This window comes from Lynx rufus, unplaced genomic scaffold (genome assembly GCF_022079265.1).
Source record: "Lynx rufus isolate CCGP_SWC_20201006 ecotype Redwood Valley unplaced genomic scaffold, mLynRuf1.p SCAF_2, whole genome shotgun sequence".
In the NCBI taxonomy this organism is placed as follows: Eukaryota; Metazoa; Chordata; class Mammalia; order Carnivora; family Felidae; genus Lynx; species Lynx rufus.
This window is the reverse complement of record NW_025814834.1, coordinates 37,876,758-37,900,547: the sequence shown is the minus strand read 5'-3', so window position 1 is coordinate 37,900,547 and position 23,790 is coordinate 37,876,758. Positions and strand designations below refer to the sequence as shown.

Here is a 23,790-nt window from a genome sequence, read left to right as displayed (position 1 = left end):
TAACTTTCCCTGGAATATATCTTGCATTTTCCTGTGTTTTTGCTTAAGATTTCCAGAGAAAGGAAATAATTTGTGGTACCCATACTTCAACTTTCTACCTTCTATGCACATAGCAGGCATCACTAATTGATTGATCACTGCATTCTTTTTTGCTGAGCCTGGTTCTAGTCTCAGAATCCTTGGTTTTATAGTGTTCCAGGCAGCCACTACCAACAGACTAGTGCTGCTACATGAGATGAAACAGAATAGTAAATAGTTAGTCCTATTTGCCACAGGGAGTATTCTCCTCTCTAAAACTGCTTTCAGAAGATCTGTTCTTTCCTAAAGTTCCCCCTCAGACACACAGCTTTCGCAGACCTGCCCTCCTCCTTCAATGAAGTCCCCTAGCATATTCACCTGCTTTATACTCAACTCGTCATTATTGCTTCCCTAAAAAAGACTTTTTAGATATTTCTCCCCAAATTCCCCCCAATCCCATTAAATTTTAATCCTAAAGATATGCTGTGTTTGTGTTTATGTACCGTGACCTTTTGGAGGGCCACAAACCACTGTAGAATTTAAGATTTTTTTACCTCCCCTTTTCACCCCCTTGGGGCAGTATCACCCCTATTGAGAATACATGCTCTAGACCTCCACTGCAGGACTTGTCATGAGCTGTTCTGCATTAGTTATTTGTAATGGTGTTGTGTCTCCAAGCCAACTATGAGTTCCTTCCTGGAAGCCAGAGTCAGCCCCTAGAGTGAGTAAAATATTGCCTTGTACATATCAGGCACTCAATAGATATTTGAGTTGAACTGAAAGAACATTTTCAAATAAAATGCAAAAATGTGATTCAGTTTGAATACAACTGAAATGGTTCTAAATGAGTGGCTTATCTGTAGCTGTTTAGTCATCTGTGGGATAAAAATACTCTTGGGGCGCCAGGGTGGTTCAGTTGGTTAAGCATCTGACTCTTGATTTTGGTTAAGGTCATGATTTCAGATCTCAAGACCAAGTCCCGCATTGGGCTCTGTGCTGACAGCATGGAGCCTGATTGGGATTCTCTCTCTCCCTTTCTCTGCCCCTACCCACCCCCCCACTCATGCACACACTCTCTTAAAATAAATAAATAAACTTAAAAAAAAAACTTTTATAAAGAGCTTTCATTTATGATTGTAGAGTTAGACTAGAGGAAACAGAATTGTTAGGTTAATTTGTATTTTCTGATCAGTTTTGTATCATCTAATTAATTAATTAATTAATTGCCATGTTTAATGTTGCAACTTAAAAATAAATGAGTAAATTCTTGCTTTTAAAATATAAAATAAAATTCATTTTGAAAGCAAAGTTATAAAATTAATTTTCACATGCACCTTTATAGCTATGTGCTTGGTCACAGCTCCTTTGGCTTATGACCCTGATTTGTTTTTCAGGTATTAATATGAGTGTATTAAAAACTAGAAAGAGCACTCCCACAGTTTAGCTTCTCCCAACCCCCCTGCCTGACAAAATGTCAAAAATTGAAGTTCAGATGAGGAAGTGATAACTGGAAGTATCTACAATAGACAAATTGACTATTTTGAAAAACGTGGCCTTGGGGCACAGTCGGTTAAGGGTCCAACTCTTGATTTCACCCCTGCCTTGGACTCTGTGCTGATAGTGTGGAGCCTGCTCGGATTCTCTCTCCCTCCGTCTCTCTGCCCCTCCCTCCCGCTCATGCGTGCTCTATCTCTGTCTCTGAAAATAAAGAAATAAACTTGTTTAAAAAGTGGCCTTATCAAAATGCTGCTCACTGCAAGATTACTATGAGCTTAACTAGGAATTACACCATACTGTTTCTACAGAATTTAAATTAGGAAGGGAAGAGAAGCACATTAGAATGAACTAAACACGAAACCCTAGCCTTTCCCTGACTGTGTATAAATATGCAGCTCTGCTTTGGCTGCCACTTGAGGATTGAGAGGAAATCATTGGTACATGAAAGTGTCTCAAGTGACTGCACAGACTTACTCATGCTTCTGGGCTGTGGTGACCACAAGGCTGTGGAACCTTTTCTGCAAGGGCTGCAGAAAATGGAAGAGGGAGCAGGACTGCCAGCATCACAGTGAGAAGACAATTTTCTCTTTTTGTTATTCAGATCTTGTTCTTAAGGATCAGATGTTTTTATATTCTCAGAACAGTATAACATGATTCATTGTACCCCCAAACCCCTGCTTTTCAATTCTGTCTTCTGAGATATAAATGAAGGCGTATATCTTTCTTCTATATTGTATTCTAAAATGCTTTCATGGTCCCTCTGCAAGGTTATACTTCAGTGTTTTTCTGAAAGCACATCAGAATTACCGTGGGTTCCTGTTAAGATGCCCCCTTCCCCCATCCCTTTCCAGATGATTATTCAGGGAGAGGGGAATGACCTTGTTGGTTTGAGGGAGCCAAACAGAGGGAACTTTGGCTCCCCTTCCATTTATTCTGGTGATTATTTTAAGGGCAGCAATATTAGCTGCTAGTTCAGCTAATTTGATCCTCTACCAGATTTTCCTTGAATTGTTTAATGTCAATTTTCATGTTGATTTCTTGAAAAGAAAAGGATTGGGCCCATTTGTATAATTACATAGTGATAACGATTAAGAAGGGATTCTGGCAAGTTTTCACAGCTGACAGCAATAATCCTGGAATAATGTAGTGTTATCTGATTACCACATTATCATGTTTCCATGGCAATGTGGCCTTCAACCTTGGTGGTGTGATATTGCTTAGGATGATGAAGCAACAACCTCAGTGTAAGGACACATTGGGAAAATATTTTTATGTCATCCAATGACATATTTGAGTAATGAAAGAAATGAAGGGAAAATACCTTATCTACAGACCACTCAAGTTATGGTTTAGGTGATAGAAGAGTGGGGAAAAGTTGAAATTGCTGAAGACATGATTGTGTACAAGATGAAAATATTTAAAGAAGAAAGTTTTCACTGACAATGGTTCTAACTCATGTTTTCAGACATGTGGGCCCCAAAAGAAAGGTCATGACAGTTATTTGTTTTTCTGGGTATGAGTATGTGTGTAAGCTTATGTATCTTTATAGTGATGTTATTTATTTCTGCTCCTTTACTGACTTGTAATCATCAGTGCTGATTTAGTATATAGTGAATCACAGTATTTACACTTTCTGAAATATCCTGATTTATGACAGGCTGAGTGATCATGCTTGGATAACTGGTTTCAACTTCAGGATTTTGGTTCTGCTAAAGGATTAGTTCCTATAGAATAGTTTGGTTCACATCCCAGACTCTTCTTCTAGACTAAAAATTTTTAGGCTCTATCCTCCACTTGGACCAAGATGAATTGTATGTGGTATCTTCTTTTTTTTTTTTTTTGTATTTAAATGGTATTTTTCTTTATATTTAAAGATGACATGACTGACAGTGAGTACTATCTTTGTGTGTACTACAGCAGCTAAGACAAGCATGTGACTGACAGAGATAGCACATTTGGACAAGAATAAGAAGGCAGAGGATAAACCGGTTTTATCAACAATCTTTGTTACCGGATAGTAACAATGAACCTTGACTTTCAGCCTATAGCATCTACCTTGCAGGCACTTGGAAGAACACAAGTTACAAGACGTAAAGGATTAAAATAAACATCAATATTGCACAATATTCCTGAGTACAAAAGAACAGTAGACACTGTTTGTTCTAGTGTGCCTTGTTGCAAATGGGTGATTACTGCTAAAAAGTATTTTTCTACTATTTTCGTTTATTTATCTATTTATTTATTTTTAGAGAGGGAGTGTGCATGTGCGTACACATACTTGAGACCTCTTCTTTACCACCTTTGGTCTCAATCCTGTCTTCAGTCCCAAATCAACCAGGTGGGGCAGAGACAGAGGGAGAGAGCAAATCCCAAGCAGGCTCCATACTGCCAGCACAGAGCCGGACATGGGCAGCACAGAGTCGGACATGGGCAGCACAGAGCTGGACATGGGGCTTGACCCCATGAATCCTAAGATCATGACCTGAGCTGAAATCAAGAGTCAGACACTTAACTGACAGAGCCACCCAGGTGCCCCTGTACTATCTCCCATCCAGGGTAAACAGCAGATTCTAAATGGAGACCTGCTAAATGGTGATGCTGCTTTTTAAACTCATTTTAAACTTCACTCAGGTGAAGATTCCGTCTAACTTTGACAGTCTTTACTCCTCTTTTTAACGCTGCTGTACAACCTATACTTGCCCAGGTATGTAAGTTTGACCTGCCATAACCCAAGTGCAAGCCTGGTTATATACTAAATTTAAGCTTAACCAGACACAGGCTCCTTCACGGCAGATACAGCTGTCACATCTTTTTAGTAATTGATTGATTTTTTACTCTTTAAAATTAGTTTTTTTTTTTAAATCACAGAATATGTATTCCTTGTAGAAAGTCAAATAGCAGAAAATGTATAAAGACAAAGCAGAAACGCCCACTTTCCCTGTCCCCTACCCATAGTCCCAGAGCTAATCATTCACTAGAATTTGCTATGTAGCTTTTTAGCCTTAACACACACCATTCCTAGTGACAGACATCTATACTGTGTCCATTTTTTTGCTGTTCGAAACAGTCGCTTTATGAGCAGTCCAGCAACTAGCCCTTTTGCTATTTTAATTACACATGAAGATAAGCCTTCACAAGGAGGGTGTGAAAGGCCTACTGTGACCCCACAGCACCTCAAGGGGAATAGGGGTACAGGAGAATCTAGAACAGTGGAGAGGCAGCGGTGTTATCTCTGCTTCAAAGACAATGTACAGCTACTCCTTGTTCCAGTGAGCCCTTTCCTCATCAGGGAAGCCTGTGACTTCATACAGTCTGACATGCAGGACAAGGTGGTCCAGTCAAGTGTGGCTCCGGTTTCCACAACCCTCCCCCTTCACATTATACTCGGTCTCAATCCTGTCCTCAATCCTAAACCAACCAGAAGCAGGAGATGCTGAAGGAACTTCAGCTTGTGTTTTCTGGCTCAGCACCCAGCCCAGCAGGCTTGCTATCTAATCAGTGCCCAAGCAGTCACTCATACTTCAAGACAAAACTATTTTTTTTTTTTGCATTTTAATTTTAAATAAGCTCCATGCCCAGTGTGGGGCTTGAACTTGCAGCCCTGAGATTAAGAGTCACATACTCTACCAATGGAGCCAGTCAGGCATCCCAAGAAAAATTTAGACTCAGGAGAGTAGAATCCCTGAGTGAATGGGAGGGAGGAATGATGAATATATTTTTCACTGGGGAAAAAGGAACACGAAAGGTTCAGAACTCAAGAGTACTCTTAGGAAGAGCTAACTGTAATGGGCCAGATGATATCCTAAATTACACACCAGTGAGAACCATCAAAAAGAGATGAGAAGGCCAAATACACAAGTTATTCTGAGGGAGAGTGGGCAGTGGGATAGGCCAATGCTTGGGCATGGCTATGAGGGGTAGAAAGGCAGGGAAGAGGAGTTCCTTTCTCACTACCTCCTGCACAATTCTTCTAATGTTAACGAGTTTCAGAGGCTTGTGAAAGTGCAGATTCATGGTTTCACCCTCAGAGCTTCTGACTGTTCCACTGGGGTGGCCCTCCAGCATTTGTAGGTGCATAGGCTCCCCAGGTGTTTCATATTGCTTTAAGACCAAATCTTGTGAATTACCACTGTATTGTGACCTGACAGCTATGTCACAGATTTAAACAGTTGGGAACTAATGCTTCAGGATGTTGTCATTCACAACTTGAGTACAGTTACCAATAGATCCCGGAGAAGAAAAGCAGATTAATTGCTTATTTCTAACCCCTCCTTTTAAAGCTTGAGTATCTTTAGTCTGTATCAGTCTTTGTCTCTCTTCCCACCTGAAGAAGATGCAGCTTTAATATAAAGCCATGCCAATCAAATGTTTTTACAGTGTGGGGGGAAGTTGGGATACTGGACAGGGGTAGGTTGCAAAACTGGGAAAACCAGAGGAGGCAGGAGGGTGGGTGAGACTGAGAAAGGAGGAGCTGCCTCCTTCAGCGACACCTGCCAATTACTCAAGAGTGTTGAACCGCAGTTGACGCTGCTAAAGGGTAAGGCCACGTGGTACTGTGCTGTCCTTGGCAGGTAGTTACTGGCCCAGGCAGGACCACGTTGGCACTCGATCATTTTCTGGAGGCCAAAGAAGGTAGAGGGAACATCTCTGTGTCCAGGGGACAGCAAAGCTCTTTATACAGAAGACTTAATTGGTTTCTCTCGTTCTGTCTCTAAAAAAAAAAAGTACGATTGACTAAAGGGGAAAAGGAAAGGTTGGTATTTGTGAAGTGATGGCACTTTGGTTCTAATGTAGGCAGTTTATTTTAGTGGAAACAGCTAATGAGTTCGTGCTCCAGGGGAGAGCTCAGCCACCTTACCAGAGGGGAGAGGTGAAGGCAGCAGTGCCTGGGCTCCTGCCTCCCTTGGTTTGCGCGCACAGTGCGGAGGGGGAGGACAAGAGGTCTACAGAGGGGCCTGAGTTGTTCTGTTTGCAGAGTTACATCAACTCAGTCTTCACTCTAGACATTTTTTTTTAAGCTTATTTATTTACTTTCAGAGAAAGACAGCACGAGCTGGGGAGGGGCAGAGGGAGGGAGAGACAGAACTCCAAGAAGGCTCCACACTCAGCAGAGAGCCTGATGTGGGGCTCGAATTCACCGACTGTGAGATCATGACCTGAGCCGAAATCCAGAGTTGGATGCTCAACCGACTGAACCACCCAGGCGCCCCTTGACTCCAGGCATTTTGAGCTGCCCTGAGCTGGGAGTGGGTCTTGCGCCCCTGCCTGGCTCTGCTTGCATGCCCTTGGGGAGGACATGTTATAGTTTGTACATCTATAACTTGAGGGGATTAGATTAGCTGATCTCCAAGGTCCATGAAATCAGATTAGAAGTTCAGTGAAATGCTTTTTGTAGGTATTAAATAAGCATTTGCTGAATCGAGTTATCTAACAAATGAACTATATTTTGAATTAAATGAGAGTTTGTAAGGCTACTCTGGTATTACCTGTCATGTCGCAGTATAGGTGTAGGCAACACGCTTGTCAGGAGCCATCCAAACTCAGCCAGAGTGTGCAGCAGAGGGCCATAATCCGTTTTGATTTCACAGCCCTGCATGAATAAGCATAAGAGCTCATAGCCTTAATGGCAAGATGACCAGCAACACAAGTGATTACAATAAAGGGTGATGGGTGTTACAATAAAGGGAGTTCATGCTCCATTAAGTACAGTTTCATCAGCTGCAGTCTTCCTGGGCTTCATTTTCTGCTACTTGCTGCGTTCTAACCATTGAACCAAAGTAGAGACACTGGGGATCAGAGTGGAGAGAGGTTTCCATCTGGTTCTCCAGAGTTTGGGCCTGCCTTCCTTTGTGTTCCCTCAGTCTTGTTCAGGCATCAGACTTTAAGGTATGGGGCTAGGGGATCTGCATTTAGAAAAGCTCCCTAGTGATGTGGATCCAAGTAGTTTACAGACCATACTGGTTAGAAACACTGGACCAGGGGTTGGGAAGTGAGGATAAGAGTAGGAAGTGAAGATCAGGAAGTAAAAGGCAAGTGGGGCTTAGATGCTGAGTTGTTTCCCTGCATTTTATTCATTGATAAATATTGATTTTTACTAGGAGCTTTACCTCTCCCCCCAAATCCTTTTCTCCCCCCTCATTGGGATTTCTAGTTTATTTAAAAATGAGCTATGCCTCTCTGTATGCCTTTATAAGGCCAGAAAGGCACATGTGTCTATGAAACAGCCTGTCAGTGAGGGCCTCATACACACAACACAATATACCTGAATTCAGTCTGTACACCTCAAGGGCAGTCCATTCGGTGACATCTGAATTCAGAGTGCACAACATCAGCAGCAATGTCATCTCTGATTAGGAAGGACAATGCTGTGTGTACATATTTGGCCTGGTGAGAGAGAGAACACCTTTTGGATATTTTTGCCTTTGAAAGTCAATTCACAAGGTAAAATAAATAAATAAATAAATAGAAGTCAGTCACATTGGTTTCTTGGAGATAAAATAGTAGTTATTGACTGAGTTTTTTTTTCAGTTTCAACCAGTTGTCATGGCATGTGTAAAGAGAGTCTCAGTGCCTGGGAACTTTATTCAGGATTATAATGCCAAATCCTTGGGAATCTACTGCTATTTAGGTACAGGTAATTATTTTACTATCTTATCACGGAGTTGAACATGGAGTAAAGGAAATCACCTTTTCACAAATCTATACAGTTTGTTTACGCATTTGTGATAAAATTCTGAACTCTGCACAAACATGTGTTTGAAGGATACTGCAGGTATTAGGCAATGAAGATCTTTAACATGTAAAACTAAATAGAAAAGTAAAGCTAAACTGTCAGAAAACTGCAGTTTACCTCAATAACAGTCCATTGTTCTACTACGATGGCATCATTTCCTTTCCTACTGGAACCTGGAACTCCAGAACCTTCTTCTTCATAGATAAAGAATCCTTCCAAAGATTTAGGCAAATGGTCCCCTGTGAGGAAAAGGATGCAATTAAGAAGAGTGGCAAATACTGAGTGTCTCCTAAGATCATCTAAATCCTTAGATAACCCTTTTAGGAAGCTGAAAGAAAAGCATATAAATTAATCAGCACTTGTTTTGGCTGAATCAATAACATCCTCCTCTTTGAGAGTTGTTATTGTTGTAGGGTTTTTTGGGGAAGGTCAAGACAATTTTGTACTTCACTGAATTAAAATCAAACTGTAAATATGAAAACTACAAACACAAAAACAAGATAAAATAATATCATACAGTGAGAAACAAGTGGATTTCCTAAGTTGAAAAAGCACTGGGAACTGACCTTCACCCTGAAATCAGATTTTGGTTTCTGACATATATGTTTATGCACATTAATTACACCATTAGGAGAGAAAACATAAAAATGTATATTCTTGAAAATATAGGTGTGATATTCAAACTAATGTGAGGTAAGATTACTTCAAAAAAATATAAACACGAAACAATTCTTTACCTCAATGATGCTTTTAAAAAAATAATGAAAGAATGGTAACAGGAAAATCCTAAACAGAAGTCATTGTCAAAAGAATTCCTGCTGGGAAGGAAGTTTTAAGGGAGGGCCTTTCTGACATTTTCTTGAATAGTTGACAATAACCAGCTGGCGAAAACTAAACTGATTTTATGGACGTTCTTTTGTCTCCTATTTTGCAATAGGAGACAATTTTCCCATGGTCACGTGCTGGCTAAACAGTTTGGTTTTTATACAGTACAATGTCGCATCAAAGTCTCTCTGCTGGACATTTATCTAAATTATAGCCTACAACATTTTCAAGTGATCTATTAAGCTTAAAGATAAAGAAGCCAAACATAATTTCAATGTAATTTTTGGTTTTGATTTTTATTAACAGGCTATAAGCTTTAAGAGAAAATCATCATCATTATTATTTACATCATTTACAATTAGGGCAGAATACCGTGAAGAATTTACCTTGTTCAGATTGGTTCCCTCAAACCCAGTAAAGTTTAATTTACTAGTTAGAGTTAGTTTTCTAATTACAGTGTATGTTCCACTTCCTTTAAATGTACTTGTCCACTGTCATACCAAAGTGACCAGTGGAAGCAAATCTTTTTATCGTAAGTTTAGAGCTTCACAAGACCGTCTTTAAAAATATGTATGTCCCAAGTCCTTTTTTAGAAAGGGGGTATGAATTTTAGAAATAATTATATACTGTGATAATTATCTAGTTAATTATAATCTGCTTCTTATTTACTTTGGGATTACAATGTGGTTTTGTGGCTCTGTGTCTGTTTTCTTATTCTCAATATTGGGGTATCCTAGTACTTCTAAATTTCTTTTGGTTTAAAAGAATGAAACCATGGTACACTCAAAAAATGCCACACAAGAATAAAAAAGTAAGACTCACTGCTATGTAGCAACAAGGATGAATTTCAGAAACTATGTTGAGAAAAGAAGCCAGACACAAAAGAGTAAATACTGTATACTTCAACCTATGTGAAGTTCAAAAACAGGCAAAATTAATCTATGGGGATGGACGTTAGAATAATGCTTTCTCTGGGTGGGAGGACGTTGACTGGGGAGGGTCATGAGGTGGCTTCTGGTATGTTGGAAATGTTCTGTACCTTTTTTTTCCCCCTCTGAATTCTTTCCTCCCCAGCTTTATTGAGATATAACTGATATATAAAGAGATGCTCTATATCTTGAATGTTTGTTTTTATTCAGCTGTACGCATAAGATTAATGCACTTTTCTATACATGTATTATACTTATGTCCCTCCCTTCTCACTTTAGAGCCCCCAAGGTCCTGGCTGACCTTCTTAGCTCCCATGCCAGTCCCCAGAGCCACAGATGAATGAAGCTTACACAGGAGAAAGTATTTAATATCTCCTGAAAAATTCTCCCTAACAGAAGTGGAGGTGAGGCAGGGTGTCAGGGAAGGTCCCATGGGGAGTGGCTGTTTGGGTGCATGGTGTGTTAAATCTTCCAGGTAATGGATGAGTTGATAATTGTAAACGGTTACTTAATAACTGTTCCCGAACTGAGTCACTTTTTTTTTTTTAACTTTTAAACATTTTTATTTATTTTTGAGACAGAGAAAGAGTGTGAGCAGAAGAGGGACACAGAGAGAGGAAGACACAGAATCCAAAGCTGAGCTGTCAGCAGAGCCTAAAACAGGGCTCAAACCCATGAACCATGAGATCATGACCTGAGCCAAAGTCTGACACTTAACCTACTGAGCCACCCAGGCACCTATAGAACTGAGTCACTTCTTAACAGTACATATTCCAGAGCTTCCCACCCAGTATGTCTTGGCCCATTGGTGTTCTGAGAACCCCTTCCAGAAGTGCCAAGATATGGGATGCCCCCTCCTGCTCAGAGAAGCTTTATCTTCTTGTACCCATGTGCCTTATTATCTTATCATTTTCTATGTGTGCATAATATGAAAATGTTACAAAGCATTGACCTGACCCACTACTTCTTAATTTTTTTTTAGCCAAATACCATCAGTAGCAAAGGCAAGTATACCTGTACCCTTGAAGGATGGTCTCCAAGTACAGTTTGAATTGATTTGTGGCAAGAATAAGGTTTCTTTAACATCTTATGTTTATATCTTAAAATCCATGCAATATTTGCATTCCTTTCAAATATATTATGTAAAAAAGTTAAGTTCTCCAACTCCCCATATTAAGTAATATTGACATTCTATCCTTTGAACCTGTGTACTCCCTAGCACAAGGCTGCATACCCTCAGAGTACTTGGGCCCTGGTTTAAGAAGCACAAGCTTAACAAATTCTCAGGGAGTGGCTTACTTGTCTGGCCATGTGCTCTGACACATTCATTTCAGCTACATATGACAGTGGCATTTATGTAAATGTGAGGAAAGGTAACATTCCATTTTAGTATTTTTGGTCCATGTGTCATTTTTGGCATCAAACTGCCTAGAGGTAGGCCTGGAGGGCACATATGGAGACTCCCATTTTGTATCTCATTCATGAACATTCTGTCTCCAAAACAAGTCTCAGCCTCTTGATGGCACCCCCCCCCCAACCCTTCCACTCTTGCCCTCTCTAATCCACTTCCCAAAATGAGGCCGAAGAAGTTATTTTAAGAATGCATATCAGGTCATAACTCCCTCTTTTATTTATTTATTTATTTATTTATTTATTTATTTATTTATTTAATTTTTTAAAATGTTTATTTTTGAAAGAGAGAGCGAGAAAGTGAGCCTAAGTGGGGGAGGGGCAGAGAGAGAGGGAGACACAGAATCTGAAGCAGGCTCCAGGCTCTGAGCTGTTAGCCCAGAGCCTGACACAGGGCTCAAACTCATGAAATGTGAGATCATAACCTGAGCCCAAGTCAGACGCTTAACTGACTGAGCCACCCAGGCACCTCCATAACTCCCTTTTTAAATCTTCAGTGAATGACTTGGAATAAAAATCCTGGCAGGATGTTTAAAGTTTTTGCTTAGGAGCACACACTCCACCTAGGTGCGTCCTGCCCCACTTTCTAATTGCATGAAAATGGGCACATTTTTAAATATTTCTGTGCCTCAGCTTCCTCATCTACAAAAGAGGAATAATCATACCAACCCCACAGGGTTGCTGTGGGATTAAGTGAGTTAATAAATTTAAAGTGCTTAGAACAATGCTGGTGTATAGTAAGTACAAATACATGTTAGCTCTTGTTGCATTATTTATAAGATTGGCTGCTGCCTACCACTTCTACCTTGTATGGAGCCATTCTCTCTTCATACCCTGCTCCAGCACACAGACCTTTTCCCTGTTCCTCTTTCCTGCCCTAGGGTTTTTGTACATCTGGGGGTGTTTCCTCTGCCTAGAAGGGTCTGCCTGTGGCTCTGGAATGCTGGCTTTCCAGTCTCAGTGTGATTGGTGCCTTGTCAGGCGGGACCTCCTGATCCCTCCTTACAATATGGTGTTAGGTAATGTCACAACACTTTTCTCCAGTTTGAAATTAGATACATATGTTTCTGTACCCGTTACCGCCTGACTGCCTGATGCCACAGGGCCAGCTTTTTGAGAGTAGGGAAGATGTCCATTTTGCTCATCATCGTAAATCCAGTGCCTGGCATAGGGCCTGGCATACACATATTTGTGGTGAATAAATACATTTTCTTTGTCAGTACTCTACCTCACTCCTCATTCTGATACACCTTGCCTGTCAGCTCCACATAAGCATTTTTATAGGGGTGAAGAGTTCGAAATGAACTTAAGTCTAAAAATTCATAAAAAATCAAAATGTAGCTTTAAGATGTGGGTGAACTAAAGATGGGAAGAGACTATTCTCTGAGGATAATGGGGGCATTTGTAGGCTAGTAGAGGATGGGGACTCATGGGTGTATATGTGTCTGTGTCTGTGTGTGTGTTTTATATCAGCTGGCAAAGCTGCTCATCTCAACCCATGCCAACTGCCCACTGGATTCCACACATTCTGGTAAAATAAAGTGTTTTATCTTTGTTGGCTCAATTGGGACCAGTTGGAGTTCTTTGCCCTATAGTGCAAGCCTGTGTGCGTGTGCAGTGATTCCAGCAGAGGACCGGTTTGGTGAGGACCCAACAATGCTGGAGAATGTCAGATACAGGAAACCATTGCAGTGGGAACCCTCAGGCTGCAAGAACAGCAAGACGGCCACTGGGTACCTCTCCTGTGGGGCTTTTCGAAGCAGAAGGCTTTGAGAGTGCGTGGGAAAGGGCACTGAAGAGGAATTTCACAGTCCTTATAACCTCTCCACCGTGACCCCACCAAAGGAGAAAACTTGTTAAAAGTTTTGTTCCCCCTCTCCCTCTTTCTAGAGGAAGATATTTTATGAGATTTGTGGAGTAAGGTATTTAAATGTCTGTGCAATGTCTGGTTTTGTGCTTTTATTTCTCATGGTGAGCTGACTTCTGACAATATTTTGGAAGAGGATGGAAGCAAGACAAAACAAAATACGCATTGTCCCCTATGTGCTTTAGCTGTCAGGCATCAAATGTCCCAGAACAAAGCAACCAATTCAGCCCTGCTTCCTCCGACTTGCTTCTCACAGTGACACAGGCATGGGTCACAATTTCCCCTCTGCAGCTTCCCTGTGTACTCCTAGGGAAGTCCCAAGAGACACACCCAATTTCCAGGCCCCACAGACCGTGGTGGCTCATTAGGGGCTTGGCATGGCCTGCAATGTAAAATGTCTAATGAGACATTCCAGAGCTGCTGAGAGGGAGAGATTCTCCCCTGAGCTCTCTAAATAGCTTCTGAGGCTTTATGAACAAAAGCTCTACAGAGTCTCTGGCTGGCAACTGCTGTGGCTAATTTTATTTTCATCAGGCAAGGCCCAAGGCGGGGATGCCTGAAAGAGATTCTGAAAGGAGTATTTCTCATTTTTCCTTCAGCAGTTAGTAACAAACCAAATTTTGAAATGTCTCCAACTAGACTTTTTGGAAAGAAGAGAAGAGAGAAAGAAATATATGAAGCATAAACTGACCTCCAAGTAGCTGACCCATACTAAAAGTACTGTAGCTGCACACAAGCTGCAGGAAAGAAAACTAACTCCAGAAAATAAGCTCTGACAGTGGGTAAGGCACTGTGGGAGTCATTTTGTACATACTGCATCTTATCAAATTTTTACAGCAGTAAAGTAGGGAGTATTTTTACTCCCCTTATAGGAAACTGTGGCTCAGTGAGCCCACCTAACTTCCCCAGATCACCCAGCTAATAAGTAGAGAACATAGGATTCAAACCCTGGTCTATCTCATTGTAAAGTCCATGCTCTTGTTAGATTTTGCTGTTTCTGGGGCACCTGGATAGCTCAGTCAGTAAGGGCATGAGACTCTTGATCTTGGGGTGTAAGTTTGAGCACCATGTTGGGTGTAGAGATTACTTAAAAATAAAAATCTTATGGGTGCCTGGGTGGCTCAGTTGGTTGAGCGTCTGCCTCTCGGTTTCACTCATGTCATGATCTCACAGTTCGTGGCATCAAGCCTGGAGTTGAGCTCTGTGCTGAGCATGGAGCCTGCTTGGGATTCTCTCTCTCTCTCTCTCTCTCTCTCTCTCTCTCTCTCTCTCTCTCTCTCCCTCTCTCTCCTTCCCCCTCTCTTCCCCTCTCTCCCCCTCCCCTGTTTGTGCATATGCATGCACTCTCTCTGTCTCTTTCTGAAAATAAATAAACTTGTGCTTGCTTCGGCAGCACATATACTGAAAATAAACTTAAAGAAAAAAGATTTTGCTGTTTCCATAAAAGACCACCTTGGAGGAAGTTTCCAATAACCAAAATACTAAGAACTATCTATTGAGCACCTGCTATGGGCTGTGTGCTATGGGCCATATTTCTGGGTACTTCAACAGGCTAGATCCTTACTCTTGGTTGCTAGTTAAAAGAACTTATTGGACCATGACTCTTGATAATTTTAAATAATCATCCAAAGTCTTTAGTTCTATTAGTTAAGGTATCCCTGATGTAATAGGCTGACTTAATGATAGTAAAGAATACTGATATCCATTTGCTTTTTTTGTTCTTTCCTCTAGCCTCATTAAGTTAGTTAATCTTGGTTTTCATAGCCTTCATCCTTCCTAATGCAATTTTCAAGTCTCCTAACTATGAGTTTTTCTTTTCTTTTAGCACTAGTCTCTTTTTTATTTTTATTTTTTTGAGAGAGAGAGAGAGGGACAGCATGTGTATGTGCATGTGCACGTGGGTGGGGAAGGGACTGAGGGAGAGAGAGAAAGAATCTTAAGCCATCTCCATGCCCAGGGCAGAGCCTGATGCAGAGCTCGATCTCACAACTGTGAGATCATTACCTGAGATGAAATCAAGAGTTGGAGGCTTGACCAACTGAGCTACCCAGGTGCCCCAGCACCAATTTCTTTTTTAAAACACTTTCCCTAGAAAGTAACTTTTGGAAAGTTTTGTTTGTTTTTGTGATAGACATGAGTGATTACATATCCCATCGTAACTAAAAGAGGAAGACTAGGGGAAGTTGAAAGATAAAGGGAAGGCAGAAAAAATAGAGTAAATATCATTTTCTAAACCAAAGATTATTTTTCTATACAAATTTTAGAGTCAGATATAGATTGGAGTACATGGTTAGATAGTGTCCAAATCTGGGATAGTGTAATAAGTTTGGATAGTAACTATCAAATGCCACTATACTCCTTTTAACTGGACTGTTATAATACATCTTATTTGGAAAATCCTACTAGTCAATCACACAGTGGTTTTTCTGTACCTGATAGTTACAACCCGACAGCAAACATTACATTATAATTCTACCACACACTAGGATTAAGCTTTTATTTATTTCTTAAAAAATTTTTAATGTTTATTTATTTTTGAGAGAGAGAGAGAGAGAGAGCATGAGTAAGGGAGGGGCAGAGAGAGGGAGACACAGAATCAGAAGCAGGCTTCAGGCTGTCAGCACAGAGCCCAACACAGGGCTCGAATTCACAAACTGTGAGGTCATGACTTGAGCTGAAGTCTGACGCTTAACCGACTGAGCCACCCAGAAGCCCCTAAGCTTTTAAATTAAAGCTGCATAGCTGTGTAATAATTGGAATCTAATTCCTAATGAATTTTATAATGAATAATAATGAATAATTCCTGTCCCTTTAGCCATAGATCTTGAGAGGCAAAAACATTTCCACCAACTCTGATACAGGTCAAATTTTTTAGGTATCAATATATTATAATATAAAACATACCTTTAGATGTTTCCCAGCATACAAAAGAATCAATTAAAGACAAGCCTTGTTTATAATAAAATGTAGTTAACTCCAGCCAATCGGCATCAAGTGTACTAATGACAGATCCTTTTCTTGTTACTTTCATTGACAGGATGCCTTCCTGATAGGTCCAGCAGGTTGATTCATCATCGAAAACATTGAATATTGTATACAACTTGTTTTCTGGGGATAGGCATTCAGAAAGAAGAAAGATTATTTATTTATTAATTTACTTATTGAAAAGATTCCTAAACATTTTTTTATTACTCATGTATTTCAGGCATACAAACATGGAGAATAATAAAATTACCCACCACTCAGCTTTATTAAATGTTGACCTTGTGCCATGTTTCCTTCAGATTTATTTTTCCAGAAAATGAGAAATGGATGTAGTTGAGGCTTACTATGTAGTCTTCCCTAATCCAGTTCTCCCGAAATAGGTACTATAATAATTTGGTGTTTGTTATTCTCATGCAAGCTTTTATTCTTTTAATATACTTTTATATACCCATTAATATATATATCATATTCTGAAGTTTAAAAAACTTTTAAAAAGTGGTGTTGTATATATGCATCTATAAATTGATTTTCTTTTGCTTGGAGTGGAATTAATACATGTAGACCTTATTCATTTAGTTAAACTGCTACATAATATTCTAGTTTATTATTCTCCTGTTGATGGACATATACATTGCTTCCAAATTTTTGTCATTATAAACATTGTTCATGTCTCCTTAGACACACATGTGGGAGTAGCTTCTAGCATACATATGTAGACATGGAACTGTTAGGTCATATCTTCTACTTTTCCATAAGTTGGCAAATTCTTAACTTGGGGAGTGGTGTATGGACCCACCTCTATGGTTGTGTTTAGGAAGTCTAAACCCACTTGCATTGCAAAAGTATTTGGGGTTATGTATGTACATGTGCATTTTTCTGGATTGAGTCTCTGTGGATTTCACCAGATTCTCCAAGAGATCTTTTGTGTGTATCTCCCCCAACCTCATGCTGCCACTACCCCACCCTGACAGCCCAAATTAAGAACTTTTGCCATAGACAAATTATTAAGAAGTATAGGATTTAAACTATTTAGAAACTGGAATCTAAAGATTGTTAATTATGGGAATACAAGCTGGTGCAGCCACTCTGGAAAACAGTATGGAGTTTCCTCAAAAAACTGAAAATAGAACTACCCTACGACCTAGCAATTGCACTACTAGGCATTTATCCACGGGATACAGGTGTGTTGTTTTGAAGGGACACAAGCACCCCCATGTTTCTAGCAGCACTATCAACAATAGCCAAAGTATGGAAAGAGCCCAAATATCCATCAACGGATGAATGGATAAAGAAGATGTGGTACATATATACAACGGAGTATTACTCGGCAATCTAAAAGAATGAAATCTTGCCATTTGCAACTATGTGGTTGGAACTGGAGGGTATTATGCTAAGTGAAATTAGTCAAAGAAAGACAAAAATCATATGACTTCACTCATATGAGGACTTTAAGAGACAAAGCAGATGAACATAAGGGAAGGGAAACAAAAATAACATAAAAACAGGGAGGGGGACAAAACAGAAGAGACTCATAAATATGGAGAATAAACAGATGGTTACTGGAGGGGTTGTAGGAGGGGAAGTGGGCTAAATGCGTAAGGGGCATTAAGGAATCTACTCCTGAAATCACTGTTGCACTATATGCTAACTAATTTGATGTAAATTTAAAAATATATAAAAATAAAATAAAAAAAATAAAGATTGTTAATTAAATTAAGTAGGCATCATTTTGGATTTAGAATTTAAAAGGGCTAGAAATAGACACTTGATCTAATCAGGTCGGGATGGGAACCAGCGGGAGTTTAAAGGCAGCATTGGGTAGCAGATAGCAAATAGGTCTCTGACCATATCTTCAACAACTCTTGTTCTTAAAATTTTTACACTGCAAGAAAATCAGGGTGATTGTTAGTTAAGGAGCTAGTGAGAAAATAGGAGGGTGGTGGTGGCAGTGAGGAAGGATGAGACGATGAATTAGGAAGTGCTCCTGGCTTGTTCATAAAAAGATTGTGCTGACCATGGTTGGGTCTCTGCTAGGCTCACGAGATTGAGCACATCTCATTACAACCAGAAAGCCAATGTGCATGTGTGCAGTGTGTTACACGAGTGGGTACAGCTTCAGCACTAACTCAGATCAAAAGGTCAGCCAATAGCAGCTAACTTACTCCAGAATTTATTCTGTGGCAGGCACAGTGCCTTATCTTTTAGCTACTTCTCACAACTCCCTTTATATAAAGAAATTGAGGCAGCCTGACTCCAGAGCTCTTAACTGTAAGGTATGCATAGTCTTTGACTTTCTCTAACAGTGCTTTTTAAAAGCATGCTTGCAAAGATATCAGAAAACTCTGAGCAGGCCAAGATGCATGAGGAAGTGGTCTCAATTGCTTGGGAAGAGTTGCTAGTTGGCAAAGTAGAATAAAACTAATGGTTAAAGTTATTTTCGGATGCAGGCACTATTGTTATACTAATTGCTTCATCATGGTGTGCATTTTCATATTCTAACTGATCATCAAAGAAAGTCAATTAACTTCAAGGGCAAAAACCATCCATGAAATGGGAAAGGCCAAAACTAAAATTCTCACACTCTGTTTGCAAAAAACAAACATAAATCAGAACAGCTTTCTATATTTATAGAATCACTTTCTGTATACACGCATAGCCTCCATTTTATAGGGGAGTTGGTGAATGACTAAATGGAAACCAAGTTTCAAACCAAGTTTCATTATATGGATGGTATTGTATGACCATGCCAGGGACAACTGTTTGAAAAACTGCCTTACCTTATTTCTGGCTGTAATAATTAAAAACAAAATCAAGATGAGTGTAATATATTAGTTTATTTGGTTTTTGTAGTTTTAGAAATTTACTTTGTCTCATATTTCCAAAAAACCCCTCAAAAACTTATTTTTACTAAATTGAAACTAATATACTATTTCTACTCATCTTGTCTATTACCTTCTCCCTTTCTTGATTTAGAATAACTGGGGCTGCCATCTCGGTCCATCTGACACTGTTCACTTTCATGATGAAGTTCTTCCTCAATTCCACTCTCAGATGATTGCCCACTTAATGTTCCTTCATTCCAACTTTTACAGTTTTCATCTGAAGTGTGTCTCAGAGGCAGCGCTGACTCTATGTCTTCATCATGGTTGGTTCCGTTGCAGAATTTAAGTGGTGAATAAGGCTGTGATATGAATCCAACAAATTTCATTCCTCTCTTAGCAGCTATATTAATCTAAAAGAGATTGTAGAGCAAGATGTAAAATTCATTTACATTGATCACTTTATCAGTTAACCTGTAGGTTTATTAAGGAAATTCATAAGATGAAGTAAATTGACCACTAACTAAAGACCCATTCATAAACAAATTAATAACCTGTAACAAAACACTACTCCTAAGTCTATGTTACAGTATTATTGTGACTTCTTCAAACAGAACTGATACACTTTAGAAATTATGAAAAGAAGCAGATGCTGGGGAGTTCAGTCTGTTGAGCATTAACTCTTGATTTCAGCTCAGGTCATGAGCCTAGGGTCGTGAGATTGAGCCCTGTGGTGGCTCTGCACTGAGCATGGAGCCTGCTTGAGATTCTCTCTCTCTCTCTCTCTCTCTCTCTCTCTCTCCCTCTCTTTCTCTCTCTGTTTCTCTCTCTCCCTCTGCCCCTTTCCCTGCTCTCACGTACTCTTTTTCTCTCTCAAATAAAATTAAAAAATAAAAATAAAAGAAATTATGAAAACAGGAATCATTTTTCTTCAAAAGGTTACTATTTGAGAAGAACGAATAATTCTATAACATGATTTTTGCAGGCCTGTTAACAATGGTCTGTCCCACTGAGGCAAAATTAAAAGCTATTCCAAGAAATCCTCAAAAATAATATGACCAAATACATCTTAATTAACAAAGCAAAAACATTAAAAGCAAAAACACACAGAATTGCTTGCTTGATGTGGGTAAAGAAAAATGTTAGAAGTCTAATTCTTGACAAATGTGTGCATGTAATAGGCCCAATTCACTCTTAGGAAGCTTTCCCATCTATTTATATCTTGATGCTATTGTCTCCTATCAGGCCAAATGCACATGATCAGATTCAATCGTATAAGTTAAAGAATAGGATTCAGAAGAACATTACATAATGCCAGTGAAATAATTTGAGACGTTAAGAGTGGTTATTTTCATGCCCAGCACTTTCCCCTTTCTCTGCTTTTTCTACATTTCTTTGTTCTTTTTGTGTCCACGTCTTTCTCCTCTGTTAAGCTGGCAATTCTTTTGAGGGCAAGGACTGTGTCTTAATCATTTTTGTATTGTGCCGTTTTGTACCTACAGGTGCTCTATAAGTATTGGTTAAATAAGTAAAAATGAAGAAATAGCAACATCTTTAATTTGGCCACTGTTTTAAACATTTAAACTACATGTTTTAAATGCTACCCTGGGAGGGGAAGAAAGAGTTATGATGGAGGTTGCAATGAAAAGGGCCGGGAAGAACTGGGGCAAAACCAGAGAGCAATACCCACTCAAAGGGGACAATGGTCACTCAGCTCTAGTCAGCGAGGAAAATTCTGGGCAGGACAGAGGTGATAGGTATGTGGAGCTAAGACAGAGGATAGTGCTGACGCAGTATCATTTACTCCTATACATGGACATGTTGAGATTGTAACAATGCATGAAGCCTTAAAACTAACCACAAATTGTCCTTTATATCAGGTGTCCTGGGAGAGAAGAGGGAGTGGTAAGGGGGCATGACGTTTTTGCAGGTGGAAATGGGTAAATTTATTGTCAGTTCTTTCTCTAGGTCTTATTAGTTGATTTGGGTGAAAAAGTACAGAAGGCTTTTTCTATTACTAGAAAGTTTTAGCTGGAAACATTTGGTAACAAATATAGTGTTAATTTTTTTTTCCCAGTTTTTAAATCGGAAGATTGATATTTTTAAATGTTATTTTTACTTTAAAATCCTGAGAAAAACACTTATAAATCTAATTTTAAACATAAAACAAATATTGATCTAAAGTTAAAATGACTTAAAATCTAGCTATTCAACAATAAACTCTTTATGTAAGACAATTGTTCCAAAATAACATTTGGCATTCATCTACTGCTCTTGTTCATACATGGGGCAATGTTCAAATAGTTCATGTGCTATGTTTCCTGAAGCTTTTCTCTTCATGAAATAAATCCATTACTCTGATTGCTGAAATAACAGTACTTTCCTGTTTAAATAGATCTTTAACTGTGTCCAGGAAGTCAAATGCAAAACAAGGGCTCTGATGGTGATCTATTAAGACTAAATTAGTAGTTACATTTTTGTTTCAAAAGAAATTTTCTGGAGGGGATTTATTCCCAGAAAAACAAGTTGAAATCTCCCAGATTAGTAGTAGTAAACAGTATGCGTAGCTTGTTTATAAAAATCTAGTCTCAAAGACTGTTCCTGAAAACCTTATTGAATGGTGACTTTATACCTAAAAGAGAAATATCATTAGCAGCTCTAACTGGCTATATACAAATTATAGACACTCTGACACACAAGGCCACTTAAACCTTGGGAACAATACTAGAAACAGTGAGCAAACCTCAGTTTCTTACTTGAAAGGAAATGCCTTAGGTTTTTGGCTATATTCATTTAAATAAAACCTAAACTCTACAAATGTATCAATGCAACTAAGAAAAACTTTCACTTAAAATCCCATCAATTTAGAACACTTATAAATGTATAATTTTTCTTGGTCTTAATCAATATGCATATAGTGTTCAATTTTTTGTTTAAGTTTCAATTAAGTTATTTTGTATAGACTTTTCTATCTCAACAGTCAATATAGTTGTTACGTTTAGTCCCCATAAAATATTGCATTGTATGGATGTACCATTGCTACTCCTCAATTTTCCAATTATTGAGAATCTGGCCCCTTTATTCACTGTTGATTAAACTACTTTGTATAAAAATGACTTTTCCCCTTTTCAATTAATTTCTTGGAATAGATTCTAAAGAATAAAATGGTATTTATGATATTTTTGACCAGATTGATATCCAGAAACACCTAATTTACTACAATGTACTAATTTATTACGATGCCAGTTGTGATATATGAATGTTTTCTTAAAGCTCTTCCAACACTGGATTTAATACCTTCAATTTAATTTCTCAGTTAATATTGGTGAGGTATTAAATCTCAGTTTTATTTTAAAAATTATTAGTTAGGTTGAACCTTTTTCCAAAGGTCTGTAGTTTATGTTTCCTTTTGTATTTTGCTGTCTGTGGATTCTGTCTGTCCATTCAAGACTGGACATTACTTTCATGCATTTGTATTCATTTTATATATTTTTTAAATAAACCCCCCTAAGACACATTTATTGGAGATCCCCCCCCCCGCACACTGATTCTTTTTTTTAAGCTTAATTTTCCTAATATATGTTATATTTATATTCTCAAACTCCTCAACTTATTCATAATTCAGTATGTCTATTCTTTTGTTTTCTTCTGTATTTTTTAATAGGTAAAAAAATTTACCTCTTTATCTCATTTGAAAAGTGTGGAGTCTATTTTACACAGAGCAAATTGTCCATTTTCCCAGCAGTTGTTTTCTGGGATGGTTGTTTTCCCACTTTATTTCATTGGGTTTGTTTCCAAACTTCTTATAGGTGTGTAAATTTATTGCTGGAATTTCCATTGACCTGTATTTCTGTTTCTAACTCTGTATAATTTAGTATGTGTGCTTCAATATCTTTTAACTTCTGGAAGAATAAGTCACTTACATTTCCCTGTTCTTTTTAAGGTAAGAAAGGAGATTGATGAGGAAGAAATACCAAATATTTCTCAATATCCCATGAAAAAATGTATACGTTTAGTACCTTTTCTATCAGTTCTTTTGCTATGTCATTTGTTTGTGTCTCATAAGTTAGAGGACATTCCTCAATCACGAGCCTTGGGCGTCTTTGTCCACTGGATGCTGCCGAATGCTTCAGGCTGTAACAGAGAATATACCCATGGTTGGAAGTCAATTGATCATTTTCAGCTAATATGCTTATGTAAAATTGAGAGAGCAACTCACAAATAAGGTCAAGGCAATCTTTTTGTTGTTGTTATTTCAAACTTAATAATGGTAGTCTTCTTAGGTGAAAATACCAGAAAAACAGGTTGAATTTTCTTAATATAAACCTCTATTAATATAATTTCTGATTTGATATGGAAGAAAAAATTCATCAGCGGTTTTAATAAAAATTGTAAGAAATCATTTTAGATCACTGTTACACTTGATTATTGTACAAAAACGTTAGTCAAGGTCCTCTTTAAATGCAAATAAATATTGTCCTGTCTTCTTCCTTTTTTTTCTTTTCTGATCATTACCCCTTGCTTATTCTTAGCCTTGTCAGAGCACTACTAAGTCCATTTGAAATAATGTTAAAAAAGACAAAATAATTTATACATGGTTTATAAGATTTATAATTAGAAGTGTTGCTACTGTGTGATAAAATGACATGTTTATTTAATAATGTTTGGAGTATCTGATCAAATTCGATCTAGGGGCGCCTGGGTGGC

At 38.7% G+C, this 23,790-nt stretch overlaps 1 protein-coding gene across 1 annotated transcript in view; it reads right to left on the bottom strand.

The window, feature by feature from the left end:
• RFTN2 (raftlin family member 2) overlaps positions 1-23,790 on the bottom strand; it is a 64,943-nt gene that overhangs the window by 19,772 nt on the left and 21,381 nt on the right. The window contains exons 3-8 of the mRNA XM_047083540.1: positions 23,103-23,217; positions 19,217-19,496; positions 17,167-17,172; positions 16,184-16,387; positions 8,366-8,487; positions 7,002-7,105 (exon numbers count right to left, since the gene is read on the bottom strand). Coding sequence (XP_046939496.1) covers positions 7,002-7,105; positions 8,366-8,487; positions 16,184-16,387; positions 17,167-17,172; positions 19,217-19,496; positions 23,103-23,217 — 831 coding nt within the window. The remainder of the gene's footprint in view (positions 1-7,001; positions 7,106-8,365; positions 8,488-16,183; positions 16,388-17,166; positions 17,173-19,216; positions 19,497-23,102; positions 23,218-23,790) is intronic.